The sequence below is a fragment of the Annulohypoxylon maeteangense genome (assembly GCF_022496945.1).
Source record: "Annulohypoxylon maeteangense strain CBS 123835 unplaced genomic scaffold GGS22scaffold_13, whole genome shotgun sequence".
In the NCBI taxonomy this organism is placed as follows: Eukaryota; Fungi; Ascomycota; class Sordariomycetes; order Xylariales; family Hypoxylaceae; genus Annulohypoxylon; species Annulohypoxylon maeteangense.
The window spans coordinates 252,950-264,813 of NW_025953260.1; the positions used below are offsets into that span (position 1 = coordinate 252,950).

Consider the following 11,864-nt stretch of genomic DNA (forward strand, 5'->3'; position numbering starts at 1 on the left):
ATTATTAACAGATTTGGCGAGTCATCCGATCTTTGGCGATAGTGGATGATAGATGGGTGATTTAAAGCCTCTCGCACGTCCCATCAACCTAGCAACATCGCGTTACACCCGTACTATACCCATAATTGTTTATATAATAGATTGAAAAGGGGAATCGAGATATCCAGCTATTCGGCCGCCGAGGCAATTAGTACACCCGACGAAACGGACGAGTCTTGGGGTTAAACATCGTCAAATGGTATCCAGTTAGAATCTTACTGAGAACCTACCAACCCACTTAGTCTAACTTCATATCCCAATCCCAATCACAAGAACCAAGGCGGAAACGCATAACTAGTAGGTATGAAAGTTGAGAGTAGACTGAAACGACAGCTCTATAAACTTTTCCAAAAACTTTGTACATACAAGCAATCCCGCACGAGCGGAATCTGGGTCGTACAATATGAATAGGGGATATCAAGCCGTATCTCATGAAGTGCTCTTTATCTTCTTTTCGCGCACATGAACCCATTGCTGAGGAGTGAATAGCTAGCCCAAAGGGCATCATGAATCAACATCACCAACACCAAAACTCCGTTCGTCTCTTCTTTACTTGGATTTGCCAGATAGGCAATGATAGGCAGTAGGTGGGTCGAGAGAAGATGTTCAAAACTCTCCCTCACCACCAGTTCCGGCTACTCCAGCCGTCCATAAACCCACGAGGCCCCACCAGCTCACCTTCCACCCTCTCCAAAGACCGTCAAAGCCCTGACCCTTTCTATAAATAACATCTGCTGCCTTAGGTGACTTCAACTTGCGGCCTCGAGGCGGAGCCTTAATCTTGGCCGCGACGGCACGCGAGCCTTCCTCGGATACTATGGTGTACATCGTACTGACCACACCGTTGTATGGCCCGGGCGGCACAACCGTGTCCATCTGACCGGTCTCATCTAGAGCGTCTAGATATGTAGGTTCTGCTAGTACCGCAACCTGGCCACGGCGTAGTACGGTCTCCAGGGGTAGCTTGATGAATAAGGATGCACAGGAGGCGCAGAATTTGGCGATCGAGAAAGTCATAGGGGATTGCTCGCGGTCGATTAGGAACTGCGAGCGGAGGACGAGAGGAGTAGATAAGGTGAAGAATGGGTGAACGAGGGAGTTGAGCATCGTGGGGGCTATCAGGGATGTGGGGCACACCCACGAAGGGAGAGCTCGCAGAGTTGCTAGAGTTCGGCGTGAGCTACGCCCGGTAGGTATCACGATTAATCGTGTCCTCACGAGGTCGAGAGGGGCTAGAATCAAGCCTGTCGCAACAGCGGCGGCGGCGGCAACGCAAAGAGAGGCCCAGGGATAGGGCGATGCGACGTCGACTAGCCTATCGACGTCATCCTTTAGTCCTAAATCCGGGACGTTTAGCAGCGCGCTCAGCAAACTGCGCGACCAATTCTCAAACAATGACTGCAGTACCGTGTAGAGAAAGGTAGCATTTGTCCCTTTCCAAACACCCCACGCCGACTCTTTCGACCACAGTTGCGATATGACGTCGAATATGGAATCGGGTCGTCGAAGGACGAGTTGATGGGGCATGACTTCGGCCTTTGGGGGCGGTTTCGGAGAGCCTAACGGTGACGAACCCCTCCTTCTATGTGATCGCGTGGACGGCGTAGGCGTATACGGAGTACTAGAGGTGAAATATGCAGATTCTTCTGGATCGGAATCCGTCTCACCACCCTAGAAGTTGATCAGCACCAGCACATTAACAACCACAACCACAACTACGACCCCAAGTTATAGTAAATTGTTAGATATACCTCGTCCCATACAGATCGTTTTGGGTTTAACGGGTTTGGGCTGTCGAGATCTGGGCTTCCAAGGCTTGTCGGGCTCATAAGACCTGGGCTCGCTTTCCTTGGGGCCCTCGTAGGTTCAGGAGTATTCAAGTTCCCCAAGTCATCTTGAATCCTCACTTGCAAAATCGTCTTGGCCACCTCGAAGGGTTGGGACATGAGCACCGACGTGTACTTCCATAATAGCTCGTCTATGAATTGCTTTACGGATTGAACCGCCGACGGTGACAGATCGTCTAGGTGATCCTTATAGTCTATATCTGGAAAGATGTCTCGTGCCCTGGACGCGTATTTGTTTGGAGCAGTTGGGGTTGCTACCGTCGTATTTCCATGGGAAAATGGATTCGGTTGTGGCGGAACAGCGTCGACCTGCTCTCCTATAGATGGTGGTATGTAGTAAGGGCGCAAAGGATTTACGCCTTCTCTTGGTGAGGACATTATGGGCTGGATCGGACTTGTACCGTATGCCTTATACTGCGGTGAGCATGTTCTATTCTACAGTATCGTGAAAGTGGGATGGAACCTAGGAAATAATTGTCGTCGGTGGAGAGGTTACTCTAGGCGGTATTAGGTAAGGTGGGAGGTTGGGATTTACAGTTGTACTTCAGGGCTGGAATTGTACAACGCATTACAGGGTGGATATGCTAAAAATGCTAAAAATTTCAAGGATAAAAGGCGGACGAATGGCAATTATGAAAAGAGTTGTGGAAATTGTGGAAATTGTGGAAATCTGAAAAGGTTATGCAATTCAATTGACCCCTCATATTGATAAGCGATAAGATAATGAAAGGATCGATAAGAATTTTTTAAGGATCCGATCTAGTTTAGAATCTCGGAGTTAATCGATTGAGGGAAGTTCTAACGATCGGTCGCCGGTGTAAATTCGCCCTCGGACCAGTCTCTCGAAGAATTTATCGGAGCTATTCAATTCGCCTTCTTCTCATTGGTCGAATTATGTCGCGTCGCATCACTGAAATCATTTTCAAGTATCCTGGTTCGTTATTTTTTCTACCTTCTATGTTGTTAGATGCAAGCTTAGATGCGAGCCTATTTCGATCTCTATAATACTACCTATTATTTTCTAATCGGAGCAATATCGCAATGAGAGGCTGATACTATTAAAATAGCTTATACGGTCTAATCCTCTGGCTCTCCATTATTATCCCATATCCATAGTACGAGGGGTTTCTTTTTCTATCCCACCTTGTCGCCGAAAACCCCGAATCCTTCAGTCGCAATCTTCGGACGTTGACGTTGACACAATGGCGACACCTCGAACCCTCGTTCGAAGCTTACAAACACTTCGACATCCTTCTTTCCGATCTATATCACAATTGAGCCAGTCTACGCTTTCGACGAGGAGTAGGATAAAGTTTAATTCGCCGTTAATACATCGCTCTCGGGCCGTTGCTCCTTTATTACGACAGTTTAGCACATCTCCCTCACATCAGCATGGCCACATACATAAGCCTAAGGAGGGTGAAGAGTAAGGGTTAATTTGCCTATCATATACAACTTAAGCTAACGGTTAACTAGACTTTACATAACGTTCATAGATAAGGACGAGAAGGAACACAAAATAGCCGTGGCAGAGGGAGACAACTTACTCGACATTGCGCAAGCGCACGACCTAGAGATGGAGGGAGCTTGTGGAGGATCATGTGCATGTTCTACATGTCATGTAATAGTTCTCGACGAGGATTTCTACGAAAAGATGGCGGAGCCCGAAGACGACGAGAACGACATGCTGGATTTAGCATTCGGCTTGACGGAGACGAGTCGATTGGGTTGCCAGATCACGATGACGAAGGAGCTGGACGGGTTAAGAGTCAAACTACCCTCTATGACGAGAAATCTCCAAGCAAGCGATTTCGGTTCGAAGTAATGAAGGACATTTTCTAACAAAGATGCAAGGGCCCTTAAGAAATGAAATGATGAAATCGGTGCATTGTACCATACGACCGGGTGCAAATTAACGGCGTGGTGGTAGCGTGAAAATAGGCGTCTGGATAGCTACTACTGAGCTATAAAATGTATTATACGTGCAACGGAATAGCTGGCGTCGATAGACCCGAACCCCAACTCTAACGAGGTTATGTTCATGAGGTATTCCAAGTTTTGGTATCAATCCATGTCTGGTGTTGATCTGGTATTGATCTGGTATAAGGAATCTTAGGTAGGTACATTAGGTGCCCAGGTGTATACTAGGTACCTAGGTATATGCCCATAAGCTTGAAGAGATGGGCTCAAGCTTCCTCCAATGCGCCTTTCTTCAGCTTACCACCACCTCCGGCAATAAGGTCGAGGAAACCCTGCTTACTCATCTCGTTGACCTTCTCTTGCCGCCTCTGCACACCTACTATACCGTCCTTCCTCGTATCTCTGTCAGCCTCTGCAGCTCTCTCCTGCGCTTCCCTAACGGCTCTGAATAGCATGATAACACCTCTATGCGCGACCTTTTTGAGTCGCTTCTCCGTCTGCTGGATTTCCTGCGTAGTTGTCTCGGGTACACCGGTCTCTTCGTCCACGATGCCGACAAGTATGTCCTTCACTCGACCCTTCTCTTGTGCCAGGCGCTTCTGCTCGCGCATGTGTTTCCGTGCTTTCGCTTCTAATGCGTTGTCGACGGCATCTTTGGCGGCTTGGTGGGCTTCGGCGCTGCGTGAGAGGACTGGGTCTGCGCGCCTCGTAGTGGAGAGTTTGGTGGATAAAATCTTCGACATGGATGTCGCAAAGGCATCAGGGTCGTTACGTTTTGATTTAGTTTTTTGTGTCGTTGATTGGCCATCGTCGGAATCTGTGCCCTCATCCCCTTCATCGTCGTCGTCATCTACATCTTCATATTCATCCCCGTCTTCGCTTCCTTCTGGTTCGTCTTTTGAGTCGTCGCTTTTAGGCGCATCGGTGGCATGTTTTTGCGCTGGCGTCTTCCGTTGTTTCGTGGTAAGTTTTGTGCGCGCTAGATCAATCTCTGACTCAGAATCAGATCCGGAGTCTGAATCTGATCCGGATGGAACATCGTCTACTAAGATATCGTCGAGGTCTTCGTTATCCGAGTCGAGGAGATTTACGGGCTTGAACTCGGAATTGTCGCCTTCTTCATCCGAGTCGCTGTGGTATTGAAGGGCCTTCCTTTGCTTCTTGTTTGGCCTTTGTGACTTTGATTTCGAATTGAAGTCTTGGCGATTTCGCTTTCTGATGTTTGGCCCGGCCATCTTCTATATTTTTATTTTTGGTGCAGGTTGATGATTGTCCGTTGCATTCCCATCGTTCGTAACTTTTTCTGCCGAAAAACTTCAATTGAACTATGTAGACCCACTTATAAGCCATTTGATAAGATAAGACTGAAGCTAACAGGTATCTGCACTACCTAATAGGTACAAAGGTACTTATCAACCGCTAGAATCGGATTTTTACCAAATTCTGTGATATAAAAGGTTCACCTTTCATAATTTCTCCTTTCTACAAGAATGCGAATGCTCATATTTCCAAACAGCGGTAAATGATATGATCATGTAATCAGGTAGGAATCAAGACTCCAGAGCCCCTGGATGGCATTAAGTTGCCAAGCATCGCTACCTACCTAGTAATTACGGCGCAGATTCCGGATTCATATAAAGGCTAAGTGAAGATAAGTTATACCTCGATTCTGAACTTCGCGATGTTATAACACGTTCGCTTCGTCACTCAATTGGACCAAGAGATGTTCTTAGTCGATCACTCGTTCTTATTCCTGTTCTCTCACCTGGAAGATATTTCACTCTGATATAACCTCCTTTGTTATCCGAGAGCTGGGAGCAACACTCGTTCAAAACTCAAGACTCCATTATTCAGGGGTAGCGAAGAATCAAGATACCGTGGACGATATTCGAGCACCAAGATATTCAACTGGTAGATCATCCTTCACTACCCTAACAAGATGGCGGGTATCTTAAGCAGCTACAGCGACAGCACGTGTAACACGCACAACGCCCTGCAAAACATATCCGAATATGCCTGCGGCGTAACCTTCCAATTTAAGGACTCGGATAATCCGCCAGACATGCACTACGGCGTAGTATCTCTTCAGAGATGCTGTGACGAGGCGAACCAGCCCCTGCTGCGTATACCGGGAAACACGGGCTGCGAGATGCAGTTCTGCGAATTGCCGGCCATCACGACGTCTTACACATCGACCATTAGACATGGTGGAGCTACCGAGACGGCTCCCCCTACCGTCACGGAGGGCATCGAATCCGGCTGGCCTAGCGACGTCGTGTCTTGCATGAAATTCGTGTACAAAGGCGATCTACCAGATGATATCGTGGACGACATATCTTACGCGGATAGCTGGTGCGTTATTCGGATGTATAATGACGCGCTAGACCCGTCTGAGGTGTCGACTGCCGTGACAGCGAGCGCAGCACCGGCAAGCTGGACATCGGCGGCTGTAGACCCGTTTGAGAGTATGTTTTCGTCAAAGACCGCCTCATCTGCGACTGCGGGATCCACGTCGACAAGCAACGGATGCGGCACGTACGCCGACCAGAAGATGGCGGGTGGAATAAGGATATGGGTCGTCCTTGGATTGATGTTCGTCGGTGTAGTTGCAGCTCTTTAATTCCGTGTTCAATGGGACATTTTCGATATTGCTACTCGCACGAAACGCCACGGGCGCCACCACCGATACTACGACGCGCCAAGCATCTAATGATACCTCTCGTCAATACCCCTCGTTTACGTCGACCTCAAATTCTAGGAATTTCTACGTAACTACCTAGTACCTACCTAGGTAACCAACAATATGGTCAAGACGAAAACTTCAATCGCGATATCAAGTCGAGAATACTACATAAATCGGTCGAACATTTGACTATGTTTCACCGAAGTTCATCTATCGCTTCACTTATAAATATTCATATTATCTACCTAGTACCTACATTATCTACAAATAATAAACATCTACCACTATTCATTTCAGATGACGATCTACCTATCTTATATCCGCGTCTCCGTGCGGGGATCGAAATCCTCCACTTGTCTCCCTTTGGTTCTCTTAAATAGGAAGTCCGTGTGGAACGTTGCAATCAATTGGTCTTTGCTTTTTCCAAGCTTACCACATATGTCGGATATGTATATCTTGCATCCCGTCTTTTAAACTTGCTTTCAGCTGTCTCTCGATGAAGATAATCCGGGTGAGCGGCTCGCAAACAAATGCCTCTCATTTTCCTAGGCCACACACGGACCTATCAATCGCGTCTTTTTTATTGAGGACGACGCCTCGTGCTCATGGTACGATTCACATTCGTCAGCGGCGTTCTCGCCGCGACCTTAGCATGCGCCCAGTCTCAGAATGAGACCGGACAAAATCCGGGATGGCCGCGGTGGTGTGGAAAGGTTTACGAACCTGGGTATCCCTCTTTCGAGCCCGGCGGTGAAACGACAGAGCCTGCTCTAATCAACTCCGACGGCTCACCGAATCTGTACGTGCAAATTAAGCCACGGCATAGCATATATCTAGAAGGAGAAGAGAGAGGGTCAATTATCGTGAACGCAGCACTATCGCCTTGGTACGGCGAGCCCTGGACAAATTCGACGACGGACGGGTCCGTGACAGAGCCGTTCACGGAGTTATTTTTCTCAATCAGTCTAGCATCTGACAATAATGCCGGTGGGCCAATCGTTAAGGGTAGCGCGCCGATCAATGCGTCGGCGGCCGCATTCGACTTTGATCTATCCAGCCTAGAGCCTCGACTAGCTCCGTACGATGTCGTGCTCTTCGGGATGTCGAAGTTTGGTGAGCAAAGTTACATGGCGAGTAGCTCGTTCCGGTACTTGCCAGACATCGCTCCCGAAGGAAGCGCGACTAAGATCGACAATCTAAGCGGCGGACTGCTTTTTCGAAACGCGCAGACGGGTGGCGCTTTCGAACCGTTACTGCCGTATGGATTTTACGGACTGTATAATGGGTCTAACAGCACGGTAGAAAGTGCAGGATTCGTGAGCGAGTACTCTAGCGACGGGAAGGGCCTCAATGGGATCGTCTCCCTAGCGGGCTTCGCCGACACGAATCCGGTGTACGATAGTATGGACGCGTCGAGTATGCGCTTCATGTTTGATTTGCGCGGCTCTTACAAGAACCTGACTGAGGTTGAGCAGCGCGTGAACACTATTAAGCACCGTAGCTCACTTTTCGCATACTGGACAGCTGACGAGTAAGTTCCCGCGTGTCTTATTTGAACTTTTTACCTACCCCATATTTCAATTACATGTACTAAGCGTCACAGGCCTGATGGCTGGCAAGTCCCCTTCGAAACCACACCAGCAGCACAGGAATTGATTCACGAATTGGACCCGTATCACCCTGTAGCCGTCACGCTCAATTGTCAGGACTACTATTTCGGAGAGTACTCTGTCGGGGGAGATATTTTAATGGCCGATCCGTATCCAATAGCGATTAATAGTACGTTCTCCAAATGGGGTACGGTGTGTAACAGAACACTCGGGGACTGTGGCTGCGACAACTGTAACGGGAACGTACAGGATGTGACTAGCCGTCTCGACAATCTGATCCAATATGAGAAGTGGCTCGGTCGCTGGCCGCTTCCTAAATTCATCAACCCGCAAGCGTTCTACGGCGAAGACTACTGGTTCCGTTACCCTACCACTGCCGAGGCCTTTGTCATGAACGCCCTCGCCTTCAACCGCGGTGTCGCGGGTACCTTCGCTTGGACGTGGCCGACCAGCCAGGAACTATTCGCGGCTCACTCCCAAATGGCGGCTGTAGTCACTAACGCACCTGTGCGTGACTTCCTATTAGGCGGTCAGCCTGACGGTAACACCAAGCTTGCTGATGGGCCGCTTGTTGACATATCTTACTGGGTTAAAGGAGGGCAGGTTATGGCGAGCGTGGTGAATGGAGCGTACGAGGATGTGCCTGGTCCAATATCCATAGGGCTGCCAATGACTGTTTCCAGTATCTCAACCGTGGCGTTTGGTGGGTTGTCATGGGAACTGTCCGACGGGCAGTTGAAAATAGAGACACTCCCTGCCATGTCGGCTAGTCTTGTCATTCTGGATTTGGAATAGTCCAACGTCATATCACGATCACTATAACCTAATGAAATATCTACTAAGATCGCGTACAGCTGCATCACTTGCCTAATGGATAGTAAACCAACCAATCACGGCACACTGGGGCTGCGCGCCTATAAATTTTGATGGTATAGTGCCATCTGTGTCACCATGCCGGCAAACGATAGAACCGGCCAGAGCAACATTGACACTCCATCAATCCATCGTATCACAATTAGGTCATCCAATCGACGGCGGTCGATACGATACAGATACGCGCTATACGCTGCCTTGCTCGAATAGCAAAGCGGGGTTTCCAATACTGTGACTACGAAACGGGTAAAAAAATCGAGAGATGGATATGGGACGTGTTCATTGGTGTCGTCGTATCTCCGTGCGTGGCTAGTGAGGGCATTCATTTGACCATATAAAGACGAGAAGCGCAGTCGACTCGACTGATTTCTTGTGGTATGTTCATTGTATCTATCCGGCTAACTTAGGTCATTACCCCCGAGATGGATTCGTTGCTTTCTATGCCACTTGAAGGCTTTAGCCTTTTCTCCCACGGGCATGCTTTCCAAGCTGCCGCATCCTCGGCGCTTGCGGGTGTCGTGTTTCACCTCACCCTCCCGCAGCTGACGGATATAGAATTCTTCATGTACAAACTCATCGCAACTTTTACCCTTGCCCTCTTCGGACTTGGCACTGCTCTCTTTCTCAATGGGTTTTCTCTCTTTGATACGTTCACACGGGTGTCTATCCTTACGCTTGGCTTCTATGGAGGTCTCTTCACTAGCATGGGCATCTATAGAGTGTTCTTCCATCGGCTGAGGAACTTCCCCGGGCCATTGGATCTGAAGATTTCTCGATTCTTCTCTGCGCGCAGGGCGGCTACGAGTGTCCAGTACCACAAGGTGGTAGCCGAGATGCATGAAAAGTATGGGGACTTCATTCGCACAGGTAAATGAGATGAACCTATGGCACATGCTTAGATTTTGGTCAATTGAACCTCAATTAGGACCGCGAGAGATTTGTATCGTTCGAGGATCGGCTCCTCAGCTCATCTACGGCACCAATTCGAAATGTCTCAAATCGACCTTCTACGGGCAAACAGATTACGACTCTAAGAAGTGCCACATCGTCGGCGCGACAGATTTTGATGACCACCGACGAAGGCGCAGAGCATGGGATAAGGGTGTCTCATCTAAAGGTATCGTACAAACATTTCCACAACTAGAAAATGACGTGTCTAACTTTCGGACGACAGCACTGCAGATGTATGCGCCGCGGACCAAAGTTCTAGTTGACAAATTCGTTTCCCAGATATCTCAGCAGACGGGACCTGTAGACGCCAGAGACTGGTCCATGTACCTAGCCTTCGACATCATAGGCGAACTCGGATTCGGAAAAAGCTTTGGGTGTGTCGAAACTGGACAAGACCATCCCGCGATCACGGCCATCCATGACCATATGGAATTTTTAGGAGTTTTTGAACACGTCCCTTGGTTACTGAACATGTTGAGTCGTCTACCCAGCACGGGCTTTGCCCCTTTTTATCAATACGTCTATTCCCTATTGCAATTGACGCATAATGTAAGTTATCTCGAACGGGATGAATTCGTAATCGCTCACGCGCTAATAACTCTTAGGATTATACGCCCGAAAAAGCTCCCCAGACCATCATGTCCTGGCTCTACAAAGCTGTCATTGAAAAGGATATCTCCGCTTCTCCTACGACGAAGTCGCTAGAGGAAGACTGTCGCGCCGTGATAATAGCAGGGAGCGACACGAACGGCATCACATTAGCGAATACCCTATTTTATCTCATCAAAAACCCTCATGTTATGAAGAAGCTACAAGCTAAAATTGACGCCGCCATCCCTACCCCTGAGGACTGGACGTACGAAAAGGTAAAATCTATCACATACATAAACAACATCCTCGACGAAGTTCTGCGTCTCAAACCAGCTGTCCTGGTAGGCGGCTACCGAGTTACGCCACCGGAGGGTATCTACGTAGACGAGCAATACATCCCTGGCAAAACTCACGTCTTCGTACCTACGCAGAGGATCCAGACGGACCCGCGCTTCTGGACGCAAGCCGGAGAGTTCGTCCCGGAACGGTGGGGAGAACGGTACGAGGAGATGGGGACTGCTGGATCGCCGTATATGCCATTCAGCTTAGGTATGTTCCAATGAAGACTAGGTACCTACCTAGTAGCCTCGTTGATCTAAATACTATACTGACTGATTGTAGGTCCTTACATGTGCGCCGGGAAAAGCCTGGCCATCATGAACCTGAGCATCGGGCTTTGCAGCATAGCGCAAAACTTCGATATCGAGTTCGCGCCTGGTGAAACGGGTGAGATTTTCGATACCGAGGTTAAGGATACCTTCACCACCGGATTACCCCCTCTCAAACTCCTGTTCACGCCGCGCAAGAAGTGAAGAGAGGGGTTATGGTCGTGACACAGAAGCTTATGATGGACCATGGTTATGATCTTACTCAGCGCGTGACGCTTTACTCTCTCGCTTACTTGCTTTACTTATGTGGATGCAATTGCGGATCTGAGGTTGAGGGGATGGCTGGAGACATAGAATGTTGTCATGCGACGTCTAAGTACCTACTTAATTTATTACTTATATTCATTGTGAACGCCGGTGTCAAGAGTTGCGTACGTCAGCCAGGTGGCTTACCCAGTGTATGGCCGTGGTTAGATACTGTATTAAGCCCAAGCCCTGCAGCAAAGAGTTCCAAGGTTAGGTGTAACCTACCACTATATCTTAGTGGATAAGCGCTATAGGCTAGGGACTCTAGCCACTAACGAAAGAAGGCATAGGGTGCGAATGCATTTCAGCTTACACCCGTGGCCGCTGTTCAGTGTTGGCCCCGACTTTCTCACCCCCGAATTGCTTCTTCTATGCCCGCCATACGAAGTAAGCTGCACAAGTAGGTATGGTCCGTATCACATTTATATCAATAGAT

The 11,864-nt window shown here is 48.7% G+C and overlaps 6 protein-coding genes across 6 annotated transcripts; 4 read left to right on the forward strand and 2 right to left on the reverse strand.

Moving 5' to 3' along the window:
• Window positions 1-337: 337 nt before the first annotated feature.
• On the reverse strand, window positions 338-2,465 carry GGS22DRAFT_167857 (mitochondrial fusion and transport protein Ugo1). The gene is made up of 2 exons (XM_047962045.1): window positions 1,791-2,465; window positions 338-1,710 (listed from the first exon to the last, which is right to left on the reverse strand). The coding sequence occupies exons 1-2, from the start codon at window positions 2,262-2,264 to the stop codon at window positions 646-648; spliced, it is 1,539 nt and encodes a 512-aa protein (XP_047816922.1). The 5' UTR covers window positions 2,265-2,465; the 3' UTR covers window positions 338-645.
• Window positions 2,466-2,595: 130 nt separating this feature from the next.
• GGS22DRAFT_167859 (ferredoxin) lies at window positions 2,596-3,932 on the forward strand. The gene is made up of 3 exons (XM_047962046.1): window positions 2,596-2,820; window positions 2,954-3,312; window positions 3,363-3,932. Exons 2-3 carry the CDS (start codon window positions 3,089-3,091, stop codon window positions 3,709-3,711), a joined length of 573 nt encoding a protein of 190 aa, XP_047816923.1. The 5' UTR covers window positions 2,596-2,820; window positions 2,954-3,088; the 3' UTR covers window positions 3,712-3,932.
• Window positions 3,933-3,942: 10 nt separating this feature from the next.
• On the reverse strand, window positions 3,943-5,078 carry GGS22DRAFT_167862 (Rrp15p-domain-containing protein). Its single transcript, XM_047962047.1, has one exon. The coding sequence runs from the start codon at window positions 5,039-5,041 to the stop codon at window positions 4,073-4,075; it is 969 nt and encodes a 322-aa protein (XP_047816924.1). The 5' UTR covers window positions 5,042-5,078; the 3' UTR covers window positions 3,943-4,072.
• A 171-nt stretch (window positions 5,079-5,249) lies between these two features.
• Window positions 5,250-6,553, forward strand: GGS22DRAFT_35740 (uncharacterized protein). The gene has a single exon (XM_047966894.1). It carries the CDS (start codon window positions 5,746-5,748, stop codon window positions 6,424-6,426), a length of 681 nt encoding a protein of 226 aa, XP_047816925.1. The 5' UTR covers window positions 5,250-5,745; the 3' UTR covers window positions 6,427-6,553.
• A 429-nt stretch (window positions 6,554-6,982) lies between these two features.
• Window positions 6,983-9,144, forward strand: GGS22DRAFT_35742 (uncharacterized protein). Its single transcript, XM_047966895.1, has 2 exons — window positions 6,983-8,020; window positions 8,093-9,144. The coding sequence occupies exons 1-2, from the start codon at window positions 7,095-7,097 to the stop codon at window positions 8,892-8,894; spliced, it is 1,728 nt and encodes a 575-aa protein (XP_047816926.1). The 5' UTR covers window positions 6,983-7,094; the 3' UTR covers window positions 8,895-9,144.
• On the forward strand, window positions 9,145-11,864 carry GGS22DRAFT_35750 (putative benzoate 4-monooxygenase cytochrome P450). Its single transcript, XM_047966896.1, has 5 exons — window positions 9,145-9,839; window positions 9,898-10,089; window positions 10,147-10,472; window positions 10,529-11,063; window positions 11,136-11,864. The coding sequence occupies exons 1-5, from the start codon at window positions 9,395-9,397 to the stop codon at window positions 11,324-11,326; spliced, it is 1,689 nt and encodes a 562-aa protein (XP_047816927.1). The 5' UTR covers window positions 9,145-9,394; the 3' UTR covers window positions 11,327-11,864.